This window comes from Toxotes jaculatrix, chromosome 18 (genome assembly GCF_017976425.1).
Source record: "Toxotes jaculatrix isolate fToxJac2 chromosome 18, fToxJac2.pri, whole genome shotgun sequence".
Classification (NCBI taxonomy): domain Eukaryota; kingdom Metazoa; phylum Chordata; class Actinopteri; family Toxotidae; genus Toxotes; species Toxotes jaculatrix.
The window spans coordinates 10,599,054-10,615,049 of NC_054411.1; the positions used below are offsets into that span (position 1 = coordinate 10,599,054).

Sequence of the window (15,996 nt, forward strand, 5' to 3'; positions counted from 1 at the left end):
CATGTTTGGATTCACATGCTTGTGGATACATGGTCAATAGCAACAGTAATGTCAGTGAATAAAGACGCTGGGCAATAAAGATACACAGTGACAGATGAAAACAACATGACAAGGGCAAACACACTGTCCTTTTTCACAGTCAGCTTAACCCTCCATTTATCTTCTCTCACATGTCACATCTGTCTCCGTCTCCTCATCAGTTTTATTGCCTCTTTGCGTTCAGTGTCGTCAAACGGGAACGTGTTACCCCTCTTTCTCTCTCTCTTTTTCTCTCTGAGTGTCCCTCCACCTTCCCTCCGCCTCCCTCCTGCCGCCTCCACTCTCAGTCTCCGTCTCCCTCCCTCACTTTCTGCTCTCTTCAGTGCCCTTGCTCTACATCTACCTTCCTTCTTTCCCTCCCTCTCTCCCCCTCTTTCCTCCTTCCCCCGCTGCGCTCTCGACTCGCTCTCATTCCCCCCTCTCTCACACACTCAGGCAGCATCCTCCCCTCTCCACTTCTACCTTCACACTCACCTCTTCGCGCCTCCCTCTCCGCTCCTCTCGCCTCCTTCCTTTCCGTTACCTACTAACACATATCGTCTCTCGCATCTCCCCGGCTGTTGTCTCCCCTCTCCCTCCACACTCTCTCCTCTCCATCTCTTCCCATTCCTCCTTCCTTCTCTCACACTCATCCTTGCTGTCTCGCGCAAACGCACGCGTACACACACTCATGCTGATTGGCACCCAAGGACAGAGCACCCTCTCTCCCAAACCGGCTACCAGGCAGTTTGCTCGTGTGGCCAGGCTTCTTGACACTGAGCTCAGCTGAGGAAGAGGACGAGGACGAGGCCATGGAGCACAGCCACATCTTCACTGTTTTTTCCCCAAACGGGAGCACCTGGAGCCCGGGGCTGCACCCCTCTGAGGTTGCCCAGGGATGCCCTCTCGGACCACTGCCTGTCATCTACTACAGCGTCCTGCTGTGTCTCGGCCTGCCGGGTAAGAGATGCTTTATGTGTGCGTTTGCGTATAATCACATGCACGTCTCATTTGCTGTTAATTTGCTTTTTTTTTTTTTTTTTTGATTAGAGCCTGCATCGGTGGGATGCAGGAGTTACGCTTTGCATCTTGATTTGCTGTGCACTTGTCTGCAGGTTTGAGTGAGTGCGTGTCTTGCACAGCTGCTCCTGAGTGCCACACACTGCACACACACACTGTTGATCTGTCATTCTGACCTTGTGGCAATCACCTGTGCACGCATACGTTCTTTATGTGTTTCTTTTGTTGTTGTTGTGCCTTTGTCTGTCTGTCTGGAGTTTGTACATTTGTCTCCTTATTTGAAAATATTCAAGCACCACTGAATAAAAGAGGAAACATAGCAACAGTATGTGCAGAGCATTACAAAATATGATTACTGACCCAAAAAATGCAAAAAATACACAAAACAAAAAAAGTCCATCTTTTTTTGTTAATTTGGAGCTGTTATATTTATGTGTGTGCATGACAGATTATGTGGGCAATGATTCAGATTTGACCTCAGGGATAAGTACGTGTGTGTTACATGCCTCCTATTGATTACCTGAATTAATGACGCTTCCTTGTTGTGTGTTTACCATTGACTGGTTAGTCCCTTCACAGTCAGTGTCAGACCCATTTTCTGCCTCCGTCCCACTGCGTGATCTTTCAGCGCCGACCTAGTCTCACACAAGGGAGCAAAGTGGTGTGTGTACATACCGTATGTGTCTGTGTGAGTGTGTGCATTTAAAAAAAGAGAAAGAGACAGCGAGAGACAGAAAACCTGGAGGTCAGATGAAAGAGGAAAAGTGCTGATGCCTAATCAGAGATTGGGGTTCAGATGTTCAAAGCCTTCTGGACTGTCAGATGCACATCCAGTCTGCCTCAGGCCGTCACCAAAATGATGGGCTCATTTTATGGTCTAACAGCTAAAAGGGTAATTCAAAGGTTTTACTATTTAAATCCTGATTTGAAGGTGTGATTTATTGAGAGATTTTAAGTTTAAGGAGAAATGAAACCATAATATATTGTCTTTGATGTGACTTTTATCATCTTATTTAGCCTATCACATAATGCAAATATGTCCTTTTCAGATCTGGACCTCTTTTCTTTGATAAAGACAGGGGGTGAGAGTTGTTCTGCTTCAAAACAAACCTGCAGTGCTAAGTGAAAAGCGTTTGTATGCCAAGACTGCAGTTGCCCCACAGATTTGCTGTCTTGTGAAAATAAAAGTCTCTTCTGATCAAACCTCACCCAATTATTTCCTTTGGATGGCAAGTCAGGTCTTACACAAGCAGTTCTCTCTGCTGTCATTTAAAGTTTCTCCTGAGTTTGATTTGATTGTGCCGCTGAGTCGTCTTTACAAATGTGATGGAGGCTGTTTGTTTAATCGCTGAGTAACAATAACCTGAGAGTGTAATGCAATCTTACAATAGCTGTCTGAATTAATGGCAGAGTTGAGCGCAGCGGGCTGATACTTTGCAGCAGCGAGTTCGACTTATTCAATCATTATGACACAGCTCGTTCCACTCAAGCTGAATCATGAATGTTTCATGAGCGCGGCATGTGTGAGTAGTAGCAGCATGACCTACAGACCCACACGTATTTAACACTCTCAATAGATCAGAGGCTGTTACCTTGATTACCAAACAATGTGTCATAAGTTAAGAGCAACATCTGCACCTTTCTCACAGACTTTGATCTTTGGAAAGGGGTCACACCAAGAGCATCAGATCTGAGGGTGAAAAGTGAGATGAAGAGAGATGAGAAAAGGGATTACGCAAGTCAAGTGGTGGGAAAAGATTACTATGTGACCTTAGGAAATGATGAACCGAAAGCCCTGCACAAAAAAAAAGGGATGAACAGGGAGAGAGTGGAGTAGAAGGAAGACATGATGCCAAGAAGAAGAAGAAGAGTGGAGTTAAGAGAGAGCGAGATTAATAACGGCAGAGCCAGTGAAGTAGCACCTCTGAGCCCTGAGTGGGGGAGCCACAGACGACAGAGCTGAGACGAATTGCCACATTTTTAATTAATCGCTAACTCGCTCTCTCTCTTTGCCTCTCTCTACTCACTACACCACACTGCTTGAGACAGAACAGACGTGTGCTGGAATAGCAAACAGCACAATGAAGGAGATCGTTCTTTGCCTCAGTTTTTGACATGCTGCGATTATAGGGGTGAATCCAGCACTTACTGTGAAGATGCAAACTGTACAGTCATCAGCTGCAGAGCGATTCTGTGTGACATAACCAGATTCAAGTGAAGCTGCTCTGAATATCTAGGCCCAGACTGCTGCTTTCATATATTATTGTTTGAGTCAAACATTTCTCTACGCAATGTATCTACATTTCTATGAAACACACACCTTCTTCTAAAGTTACTTCAAAACTCCACTTCTGTGCAAATGCAAATGTTTTGTGTTGCCTTGTAATGCTTTGCAGAGTGCTGTCAAACAACTAGACATGTGTTTTTTTTTTATTTAATATTTCCCAAGCTAATCGTGCATTTTTTATGCAAAGCTGTAATTGGCAAATTAATCCGTAACTCAAGCTTGAAAATAAAAATAGGGAATTTTTTTTCACAAACTTCAATTCTAAATCTGAAATTTAGTGTTGTGTAAGTATAAAGTAGCATAAACGCCGTATTTAGTCGTTTAACTTAGTGAATTTGTTGGAAACTAAGTAAATTTGTTTGTTGGAAACTGTATGGGCAGCAATATAATCATCATTTTCATTAGCTTTTTCAGAGCTTTCAAACAAATGAAACAACAGTCTGAGGTGTCCTCATGTGACATGTGTAACATGCTAAATACTTGAAAACAAGTGGGGCATATGGTGGGGAGAGGTGTGCACATGTTCAGGACAATGTTGTCATTTGCGTCCCCTCGAGGCTCTCCGAGGATCCCTCCTCCACCTGTGCACACAAACGTGTGTTCTCGAACTGCACAGTATGTTGGTGTGCTCCTTTCGTCCTCCTTGAAGCACTTCTCGGTTTGTGTGGCTGTTCGACAGTCGGCAGTGTGACTGGAGCATGTGCGAATTGGAAAGCATCTCCTCCCACTCCCACCTATCCACCCACCCAAGGGGAAAAGGTCAGGGATGTTCAGCGCTAACAACCCCCTGTTCCATGTCGCAGTGTAGGCCAGGTGTCAGCCCTACTTAATGAAGAGGTGGGCCCCATCGATTTTCAGTTTGGACTATTGATCTGTCAATCTGCACCAGCAACAGGGCATCTGTGGTGGGATGTAGACTTGTTAATAGATGCTATCACTCTAAAAGTGGAGTTTAAGTTTAGGGGGTGTAAACTGGGTGAAGAGGAAAGGATGTGGAGCTTTTTGTTGAAACATGGACAGAGTAGAGAAAAGACAGAGAATATTCAGTAAATCAAATAGAGGGAGGCTGAGATTTGGAGCTCTGGTTTGTCTCCAGTCTGCAGTTTGGGAAAGGAGAGGAAGGGATGGCGAGAGATGGTGAACATGTCAGCTTGTCATGGGGGAGATGAGCCAGAGAGGGCGCGGGAGGACAGAGGAGGCTAGAGAAGAGGGAGGTGTTGTTTGAGGCAATAAATCAGAGATGTTGTTGATGCAGTGACAGAGCTGACAACAAAATATTATCACTGCTGCTGAAAACCCAAATCCTTGTATGTTGTTTGGCATTCTTAAGACAACAGTAACATATCGCTTTGACCATAATTACAGTTCTGTGATCCAAACATCATTTTCATTTTCCTCCTCATCTACTGTCCACTTGCATTACATTATCCTACATTTATTTCTCTTGTTAACTAACTTTCAACTTTTGTATTTTTTTTTCAAAGTTCTGACCTCAGGAAAAGCCATTTGGAGGGGATCCAAGGGCACGTTATAATTTTTTGCATTGTTTATAAACCTATTCAAAGTGATAAGCAGGTTTTGTAATGCACTCCACAATGCCTCATCACAGGCAGCAGGTCTGGCCTTGATGGAAGGACAGTCATCCCCACCAAACTTTGACTCACGGTGGCCTGTCTGTAAAATGAATGGCTGTAAAGGTGAGCAGGCAGCAGAGCACTGCAGTAGCATCAATATCATTAGCAGCAACCAGGGCCTCTTTCTCTTAATATGCCCATTAAACTTAAATAACCTGTTCAAATATATATTTCTTTCTTTCTCTTGCTCATTCTTTCTCTTGCTCTGTCTTCTTTATTACATCTTTCCTTTTCTTATGAGCTTCTTCCACTCTTCCCCGTTAATTCTCAGATTTCAAAGTAAGCTTGTGCTCACAATAAAATGTGTTTTATTGATGGTATCACATTTGCATCCCATCATAAGCCTGCTCTTCAATACAAATTCATAGAGATAAAAAGTGTTTTGCTTCATGGCAACGTCAGGGTTTTACTCTGTGCATTAAACAGAATTCACAGCTCCACAATATGTCAGAAAATTCTTATTTTTATCTTCAATGTATGGGGTTTTTTTTTTGTAATGGGGATGTGCTCCTGGTTTTTGTTCCGGGGAATTAAGGAATCGCCCTGCTTTATGTCCGGTCTGACACTTAGAGAAGACAAAAGGGAAATGGTTGTCATCAGGAACAAAGTGCCTGTGACCTTTGAAGCAAGCTTTGATATTCACCCCCTCTCTGTCTCTCGCTGCTCTTCTCCTCTATACCTCCCTCTCTGTCTCATTCTGTCTTTCCATCTAATCTTCCCCTCCATTCATTCTCAATCACCTGATCTCTTATTTAACTCTCTGTGACCTTCCTCAGACCACACTTTCCTTCACCCTCTGTCTATTTCCTCATCCCTCTCTTCTCCTCTCCTCAAGACTTATTAGCCTCCGGATAAGCTGTCTGAGCCAAACCTCAATTTCCTCTAAATGACAAAAAAGGAAAAAAAAATCTTAATTGCAATGCTTGCTTTCGTTTTCTTTTTTGGGTTTAAATTTCCTTTTTACAATGTTCTGTCTGGGCTATATGAGGCCCACGAGGAAGCCTAATGACTGGAGTGTGGGGAGGTGGGAGCATCTCGTGTTTTGCCACCGGTTTTGAGGGGTTAAGCTTCGCAGTGTCATTTGTCGACAGCCCGTCTGAACATGTCCCTTTAGGGGTGGGATGAGTCAGCCTCGTTACACACCTCAGGGAGCACGCTGTGCCTTCACTTTTCCCGCTAAACAACGTCAATGGCCCTGTCCCTCGTTAGAGGAGCAGCGGGGGGAGCGGAGACACAAAAGCACTCCCACACAAATTGACAGAAGGGGTCACCCATGCAAACACGCACACACAAACACAAGCAAATGTGGACAGACAGACAGACAGACACACAGCAGCTCATTATGTGTCCTACAGGTCATTCTAATCCCATCTCAGCGGGCTAACTTATTTTTCCATGCAAAGAGAGGGAGGAAAAGATGGGGAAATGTGTCTTTGTCTGAATATCCGTGAGTCCAAGCGTGAGACGCAGATATGTCTGTGTGCACTCATGAACACATCTGTTTGTGTGTGTGTGTGCATCTTCTTCCTGTCTCTTTTTTGTGTGTCTGGAACTCGTCCCTCCCCATCCCCACTGAGACAAGCCCTGCATGTGCCACCTCATACCCTCAGAATGCCGAGCAGATCCATCCAGCTCCAGCCCACCCCCCAGCCCCAGAGACAACGTAAAGAGCAGGAGTCAATTGAAATGAATGGGCAACCCAGTGCAAGCTGGCTACAGCTAAATGGAAATGTCAAGCTTGCCATGGATCCCTTTTGTTTGTCTGTAGAAGGCCCCGTCTCACTGGGGAGCCCAAACAGAATAATACCAAGCCAGTGACAGTCAACACCTCACTGTTTCCATTTCATGTCACTCCTCTCTGTTTAGCAGTATGTGGACCGAGCAGTATGTGGACCGTTAGAGGAGCAATAGCCATCGCGAGGCGATGGATTAAAGGTGTCATCTGTTGTGTGGGATTTGTAATGGACCTCCATTAGGACATTTTTAAGCAGCTCAGGGCTTAGCAGAAAACTTTTCCTCATGCAAACAGGCACTGATAAGATCCCTTCTCACAAATAAACCAGGTGCGAGGCTACAGGTGAACACACACTGACAGATGTGAGGGGTGGCTGTGGGAAAATTGCACGTACTGAGAGTCAGTAGGACAAAAGACAAAGGAGACTGTTGAAATGAGCAATAGGCTAAAACAAGAAACAACATGATAATAAAATTAAGCAGCTTAGCAGATGATCACCACCGGGAATGTCTGGCAGTCATTTAAATGGACAGACCAGGATTTTTATTCTTTTCTTTATTCCACAGTGACCTTCCAAGGAGGTATATGGATGTAGTCAGACATGAAAGAAAGCAAAAGAAACAGAAATAACATATTTTAATTAATCTGCAAGGGAAACAATTATTTTCTTCAGAAAACAGTGGGTAAAATACACCCATTAGACTTTCCAAGATAAAATCTTCAAATAGCTTGTTTTCTGTGACCAACAATCCAGAACCCAGAGATACTAAGATAAGATACTAAAGAAGAAATGATAAGTAAAAAGCAGACTCTGATGTGTAAAATCAGAGTATGATTTAACTAATGTTTCTTTTATTGTCAAAATTTGGTCAGTCTAATATATAATGATACTTGTCACCTTGATCAGCTATCAAACACAGAGGATTTTCTTTGAAATTAGCAGATTATGGCTGCCAAGAATAAATTTAGACAGAGGTTCTGAACACTAAGAACAGAACAGCTAAGCAAAAAGAAAGATATTCAAGGTTCATATCCTTAGATCCTTGGTTATTCTGGTTTAATTTACCGTGATCATGGCTCAAACTGACAACCAGAAAAGAAGAAGCAGAAAGCAGGTAGATGAAAGTAGCAGAAACCAACAAATCAATAACACAGTACACCAAGATTCAACATGAAAGCAATTTAACTTATCTGTTCAGAGGTTAGCGCGGTGTACAGGCGGGGGTGACCGTCTTGGTGGGGGAGTGCAGTGCAATCCAGCATCTACATGTACACATATATTGGCTTGTCTGGTCTTGTAAACTGCTTTGACATCTCATTTATGGTTATTGATAGATCGTATGTTAATGAATTGGTGCATCCCTGATAATCTGTGTGTTTGTGTGCACGTGAGCATGTGCAGACATGTGTTAATGTGTGTGTCTCCTTCTGCACATCCTCCAGTCTGGCAAGGACATCTTTAGTCATTATCTGAGGCCGGCTCTGTAATTTGTAATCAGCTGATAGTGGCTGAGGCTGTGAAGTGTGATGTACCAGACTCCAAGCTGCCATATTTAATCCAATCCCAGATCTATTACTGCAGAGGGGGGCTGGACCACCGAACACACACGCACACACACACGCACATACACACGCTATATGGACAGTGACGGCTGCTAAGTGCATTGATGTTTCAGTGATGCTGCGAAACAAATCAGTGTCAGAGGCGTCTTTGTCTGAAGGAACAGATTGGACATGGCTTCATGCTGCACCAGCAATTTCCACTAAATAAGGCTGGTTAGCAACAACAGGACAGATACACTGTTGTATGTATTTGATATTTGATTGTTTAGATCATTGAAGAAGTAACATGAAACCGGAATCTTTAAATTAGCTGGAAAAGTACTGATTTTCTCAAATAATGTCACACAAGATAAACAGTGGAGAAGCAGTTTTTTGGACTTTGCCAAAGCCCTTAAACATTGGCACCTCCAATCTGCCAACAACACTTCAAATAAATGTGCCGACTGTTTCTTCATCATGCGGACCTAAAGTTGATCTAAACCCGAGCTTATGGTGTTTATCCACAAATGGAGCTAGATAACAAGTGGTTGTAGATGACAGATTGTTCATTGTAAAGACGAAAGAGGCCATTCTCATATGGCACCAAAGAGCATCTTTGAACTGAGACAGCGGTTACAGCCACCTGTTATTAAGAAGCCAATGTTCCCACTGTAGGCAATGAAGACTATGACATGTTGGTTAAAGTTCTGTAAAAGCTTATAAGTGGAACTCAAGCTGAGATTGTTTCATCTCAAAAACAGTGTTCTGATTAGTTTTATGAGGCAAAGAAGTATGAGATTTTTTTTTTCTTTTTTTTTTGGTAAGTCTTAAAATCCCCTGCAACCTACTTGGAGGTAAATGTTTTCACTGGACAAAAGCAATATAAGGTCCACTTAGCGTCTCCATCAATATTTGGAACATTTGGTATTCTCTTTCCTAACAGTGACAGTTTAATTGGATTTAACTATACTTTCACATCCCAGTAACACTGCAGTTTAAGCAAAGTCAGCATCATGCTAACTCTCTCCTCCAGGTTTGGGAAAGGTTTGAACATGCTCACAACAACTTAACTACTCAATTGTCTGAGATGACAGGAATAACCTGGGAATAATATGCACATGTGGTAATGGGGGGGACAATTGTTCAGTTCAATTGCTGAACCACATATCCACGTGAGAGGCAGAAAACTGTGGTCCTCCTGACTAATGCAGACACACAGAGGTCATGCTTTGGTAGAAGCAGAGGTAGAATAAATCACATCCAAGCCTTTGTGCCCATGCCCTTTTTAGCTAAGAAAAAAAAATACTGGTCCCGTTCTGGGCTATTTACCTGTTTTGTGTGAGAGAGTCACATGGAATAAATAAACCCAAGGTTGCAAGGGAAACATTTAATATGGCTACATGGAAGAAAAGGTATGACAGCACATGTTGGTACTGTCATACTGAGATGGGGTGCCCTTGTGCTTTGTTTTAGGAATTAAATTGCTGTCGGCAGGGTGGCAGAGCAGTAGTGAACTCAGCAGATTGCCAAGGCTGTGATGGTGCACGTTGCCCTCCTGTTTTTGTTGTGGCTTTACTCTTTATTAGAGATAACAAGTTGGCCAAAGGCAGAGGCAGGTGCTGCTGGAATTACACAGCAGGTGTAGATGAAGGGGAAAAGGGAAGGGAGCATTAAACAGGGGAAGCATTACTGAGTAGGTTAGCTGGTGGAACATGGCAAATTCTGACAGGGGCGGTAACAGACTTGGAGATTTTTTGCATATAGTGGGTTTAAGGTGACGGTCTGGGGGCAAAGTTTTCACCCAGCATGCTTTTAGACTTTGTTTGCAGCCATGGTGGTGCTGCTGAAAATATTCCACACAATTTAAAGCCTTGTTTCCCTTCATTTCTATGTTTGTATATTGCATTGTGCTTGTGTTAGCACCTACAGTACATGTCTTGTCCACTGCATGGCTAACACTTTCGACTGAATCTCTGTTGCCGTCACGTTTGTTGCTGGCTGGATGAATGTTTCCCCTTTTCAATTACCTGCCCACTAACACTCAATTTCTCTGTTTCCTTCCCTGCCCTAACCCGTGCCCATTCCCTTTCCAATCCCATCATACTATTTTTTCCTTTTCCATCATTTCCCTGTTTCCTCTCTCTCCCTACTTTGATATATCCTCTCGCTTCCTTCTTCACCATCCCTCCTTCTCCCAGCTAACATCCTGACAGTGGTCATCCTGTCCCAGCTGGTGCTGCGTCGTCAGAAGTCCTCCTACAACTATCTCCTGGCTCTGGCAGCCGCCGACATCCTAGTCCTGCTTCTGATTGTTTTCGTCGACTTCATACTGGAGGATTTTATTTTGGCCACGCCACTGCCTCCATCACTAAATAGTGCAGTGCAGGTCCTGGAGTTCTCCTCCATTCACACCTCCATCTGGATCACCGTGCCTCTTACCATTGACCGCTACATTGCTGTGTGCCACCCACTGCGCTACCACACAGTCTCCTACCCAGCTCGTACACGCAGGGTGATATTCGCTGTGTATATTGGGTGCTTGCTCTCTGCAGCTCCTTATTACTGGTGGCCTGAGCTGTGGCACAGCCTACCAGGAGTGGGCAGTGGTGGTGGTGGAGGAGGAGGAGGAGAGAGTAAAACTAGAACCGTGGCCCAGCATGTCCTGGTGTGGGCCCACTGCGCCACTGTCTACCTCCTCCCCTGCACCGTCTTCTTCTCACTTAATGCTGTCATCGTGCGCAAGCTACGCAGACGCCGTAGCTGTTTCCGTCTCCGCGGCTACTCTACTGGCAAGACCACCGCCATTCTCCTGGCCATCACCTCCATTTTTGCTGTTTTGTGGGCACCACGCACCCTTATGATCCTCTACCATTTCTACTCCCCTCCTCCGGCCTCACAAGGTGCCGGCCGACTGCTCCACATGCTCACTGATCTGGCAAACATGCTAGCATTGCTCAACACTGGTGTCAACTTTTTCCTCTACTGTTTCATCAGCAAGCGTTTCCGGGGCATGGCGGCCAATGTGCTGCGAGCGCTGGTCCACTGCCGGAAGCAGCCGCCGCCGTTCTATGCCAGCCACAACTTCTCCATCACAAGCAGTCCATGGATCTCACCAGCCAACTCCCACTGCATCAAGATGTTGGTGTACCAGTATGACAAAAATGGGAAGCCTATCTGTATTTCCTCTTGAGTCTTCAGCCACCAGCAGCTGCCCCCACTCTCAATCCTGGGGGAACATATTTGGGCTTTGTCTCCTTGGCGACCAGCTTTGCCCGCATGGGACTCTTTGAGGCTTGAAAATGTCAACACGCCTGGAGAGCACAGAGGTGACAGTTTAGTTAGCTGTGAGCGATAACAAAGTGATGGGCTAGCAAGGTGGAAAAGCAAACAGCAGATGCGTGCTTGACAGGCCTCTCATGTTCAATAAAGTATTCACAGAGCAGCGACCAGCATCAAATAGATTTTGATTGTTCCCTCCATGCAAAAAAAAAAATCTACTGTAAGTTACCGACTGCAGCTTGAGTGAGCGACTGATGAAGGGATGTCACCACCATCCATCACTGACTTTTATGAGCCACCTTTTGTTACAGCGCTAAAGAATAAACCGAAAGCTAGATGAATCCATGGTGGAGCATCAAATGCCTGGTGATGCTGTTTTTTTTAATGGACGCTCTCTGTTGTACACTGCCGCTGTCGGTGAAGAGCTTCGAACAGCTGCATCTTTGTTCTGCTGGGAGTCATTTCCACAAAGCAGAGATCCAGTCTGGGCACTAAACGCCTCACCTCAAGCGATGATTCACTCAGGCAGAGCCACCTAGAATGTGTCCACTGTCCATAGTTCTGACCCGTCTGTCAAGCAATGTAAAACAGAGCTGTCAATTCCAGTTTAATATGCAGAGGAGTGTCGAAGGCATGTTAAAATGTGCGCTGGGCTCATCATAGCAGTGCAGGTCATCTACAAGTCGGCACTCGCTATGAAAGACTAAGTTCTCCCACACCCAAGCTCACAGGTTGTTGTAGGATGAGTAGGTGCTCTGCTTGTTGTTTGTTAAATATTTATAAATGGTAGACTTGACTGTTATTGTAGCCTCACAAAAATACAAGACAAAAACATGACTTGGGGTCAGTGTGGCTCTAAGGTGCCATTAATCTAGTAATCACATTTCCACTATTAGGAAGAGGAAATTTCTGCTGTTAGTAGATAGTCCTCTATTAACTATTTATGGTCCTTGATGACTTACTGTTAGCCATTATCTGGATGAATATAATGAATGTAAATGAAAATCTCTTTAACCCTTTAGCTTTCTGAGAGACTGAGGAGGAGAGAGAGAGACAGAGAGGATAGAAAAATCTGCTCTCCCTCCCTTCGGTTTGTTTCCCCTGTCCAAGGTTTTCTGTCCCGTGATGCAACAGTGAATTTGGTCTCAGGGCCACAGTGACACATTTCAGCTCCACTCGTTCTGCTGCTGGCTGATGGCAGCTCAGTAACATTTTACACCGAAACACAGTCACATACATCAACTCTGTCTCAGTGGTACCTGGGTCCTGCCCGGTAACAAACCATAAATGTGAAGACACAGACAGGCACACACAGACACAGACACACAGACACAGACACACACACACACACACTCACACACACATACTCACACACACATACTCACTCACACTCACACTCACACACACACACACACACACACATACCTTGTGCTGTATTGCTCACAGAGCACATTGAGATCAATGCACATCCATTCTGCAGACACCTTGGGGCATTAGAAGTATTCATCTATCTACAGAGAATGGAGCTGAGCCAAAGGGCAGATTTCTGCTAATACCTGCCTGGAGGGATCAGAGACTTCAGGCCTTTTTTTTAATGGATAAGGCTTTAAATCTGATGAATGTTAGGTGTGTCTGTCATAGCTGATAAAGTCATGCCCTCCAAACTCTTGTTTGACGCTCCAGCATCTGAGGCACTTTAGGGGGTGACTGCCTGAGTGTTGTTGCTCTTTCTCTCATCATAGTAACTATTAAAGCAAAAAAACTGGCTACAGCTGAAAATCAGGGCAAGGGTTTCACAGTTTTGGCCATTTTTCATGTCAGGTAAAATAACATTTAACTTAACCAACTTCACTGCTGAGATATGGGGACATGGTGACTCGGCAAGATGCAACTTAACAACAGAGACGCCAAAACAGCTGTACAACAAGAAACAGGAAAATTATCACGGCAGCAAGTATTTTGTCTTTTGTTACGACAGTTGTCTGTTCCTTCACACAAGCAGCTGAAGCTGAGGCCAAAACCTCCACCCTCTTAGTGTTGCAGGAGTGCTGTATTTGCACCAATTCTATGTGATGGTTCCCACTTCTTTTCCAATCAGAGATTACTTTAACCTGAGTAAACTTAATTCTCCAACTCCCCCTTTTATCAGTACAGTTCTGCACTGGCCAGAGCTGGCTCCTCTACTTTCAATTCCAATTTCTTTGTTCCTCACAAATTGATTTTCTTCAAAACTGCTAAGTGAATGAGGGAGTGCCGATTGCCACCTGCTCCTCACCTCCTTCCCTCTGTAAAGCTCCCACTCATCCCTCTTTCCTCCCACTTCATGTCACGTGCACTTGCTCAAAGTTAATTTCACAAATGTCCTCTTTGCTCATTTACTTTTATTACTTCAGAGTCATTTGTGCTACATGTGCACACTACGCGTATTGCTCCATCATTTCTTATCAGAAAATTGATCCATGCTGTTGGGGACCTTGAGCAGAAGCTGGTGGATGTTGAGCGTTATTTGATGGAGATGAATAGCCAAAGGGTCAATAACCAGTAATCACTCAGCAAGTTCCTTAACCCCCCACCCCCCCTTCCATCAAAGTCATGCTCAGCAGGACGTTACATTTCATTTAGTGTAAAAGCACTAAAATATGTGCTTTAATGCTAATCAGTACCGTTTCAATACTGTTTAATGCTCAAGACTGTGATCTTTAAGAAAGCAAGATCCCCCCAAAAACAAAAGGTTTTGGTTTCAGCCTGAGGAGCTTGTGCCATATCAGTTGTTGCCATGACATTCATTTCACGTGTTAACCCCATCCAGTGTTTCGGCCATGTTAATGTGACATTTGTGCGAGAACCAGTGCATCGTTCCCGCGGCCTCCGGGGAAGGAGGCGGGCATGCTGGGAAACCAAAGCAGAGGGATAAGTCAGGGGGTATCACATGCAGATGTCGCTTCATCTCCCACGTGAGGCTCTCGGGAGCAGGAGGGAGGGTGTGTGTATGTGTGTGTTTGTGTGTGTACGAGGGGGGTTGTTGCCAAGAAATCTTCCCCATTATGAGGGAAATAAAATGCCTAGGATCTATATTTTCTTATTAAACAGATAACCAAACATAAATCAATCAGAGGGGAAAATTGTATTTTCTCTCTCACACATTCTGCTCTGCTCGGTTTCCTCTCTGTCTCTCTCTACCTGCTTAGCTCTACAGTGTGTGTGCACGAGTGCGTGCGTGTGTGTGTACATAAGGCCTGTGTTAGACAGAAAGAAGCTTTAAAAAGTGTTTGTGCCATAGGACCTGTAATGTATGAAATCAAATATGTATTTATACTCAATCATGACGAATATAATTACATACAGCACAGTATTATAATGATATATCCATGAATGTACAACTGACGCTTCTGGCATTTTTGTTGGTGTTTTTCTGATTGTGATTTTCTACACAATGACCTTTTTTGAGCAGTCTTTTACCTCTCTCCATGGCAGTGTTTCAAAACTGTGTTTTTTTGATTGTACTGGAGTGACTATAGGCTTGCATAATTCAGCTTTTTCCTCCTAATGAATGTATTGACTGTATAAAAAGTATGTATTACTGTGCTGTGAGAAAGTATGCAGAAAACTGTTGGCTAATATCAATATTTTTGATCACAGAAATAAAGAACAGTGTCTCTAAGGATTGAGATATATTGCTGCTTTTGATCCGTGTGTTTTATTTGCACGTGAGATCACATTCACAGAAAGAGAAATTGAGCCTTGACATCACTTTCAATAATGTAATCAACATTATTGAAAGTAACTATCATATCAGTAGTTACGTAAGAGTAACTACTGATATGATTACTGATAGGTTGTTTTTACTTCAACAAATTCAAACGCTTACACTGGTGGAAGGGAATGAAGGAAATGTACAGTATAGATGAATATGTCAATTAACTGCTAGGTAAGCTGAAACTTTTTTAAGCTTAAAGCTTAAGCTTTTTTTTTTTTTGAACCGTCCATATTTCTAACTGAAGATAAACAACACTGATAGACAATCACTGAGAATCAACATGTGCTTGGTGACCTGACTTGCAGAGCACTTACAACAGTGCTGGGGACACATCCACCAGCTTGCTGCTCTGTGTGGTGGTCACAGTGTGTGTGTGTGTGTGTGTGTGTGTGTGTGTGTGTATGTGTGTATGTGTATGCGTATGCGTATGTGTATGTGTATGTGTATGTGTGTGAGCGTGATAACAGTTTGCTATACTTCATGGGGATACACTGTACAATGCAGCATCAAACAGGGCTTTGTTGTTCCACAGCACCAGCTCAACTGTAACAATCCAGGTGATAATCACAAGCTCAGGGGGAGATGAGGGATTCGACTGTGTGTGTGTGTGTCTGTGTCTGTGTGTGCGTGAGTGCGTGCCCAATTAAAGTCTTGATAGCAGCCCTGACTCAGCCGACACTTTGTCCCCATCGACGTTGGGAGAAGTGAGAAACGGAGCACAGTG

At 44.0% G+C, this 15,996-nt stretch overlaps 1 protein-coding gene across 1 annotated transcript; it reads left to right on the forward strand.

The window, feature by feature from the left end:
* The first annotated feature begins 821 nt into the window (after positions 1–821).
* On the forward strand, positions 822–11,426 carry gpr139 (G protein-coupled receptor 139). Its single transcript, XM_041063121.1, has 2 exons — positions 822–978; positions 10,435–11,426. Exons 1-2 carry the CDS (start codon positions 831–833, stop codon positions 11,424–11,426), a joined length of 1,140 nt encoding a protein of 379 aa, XP_040919055.1. The 5' UTR covers positions 822–830.
* Positions 11,427–15,996: the final 4,570 nt, after the last annotated feature.

Coding starts and splice junctions, on each gene's coding strand:
- gpr139 (XM_041063121.1), top strand. CDS start 831: ATGGAGCACAGCCACATCTTCACTGTTTTTTCCCCAAACGGGAGCACC. Junction 979..10,434: donor GCTGTGTCTCGGCCTGCCGG/GTAAGAGATGCT, acceptor TCCTTCTCCCAG/CTAACATCCTGACAGTGGTC.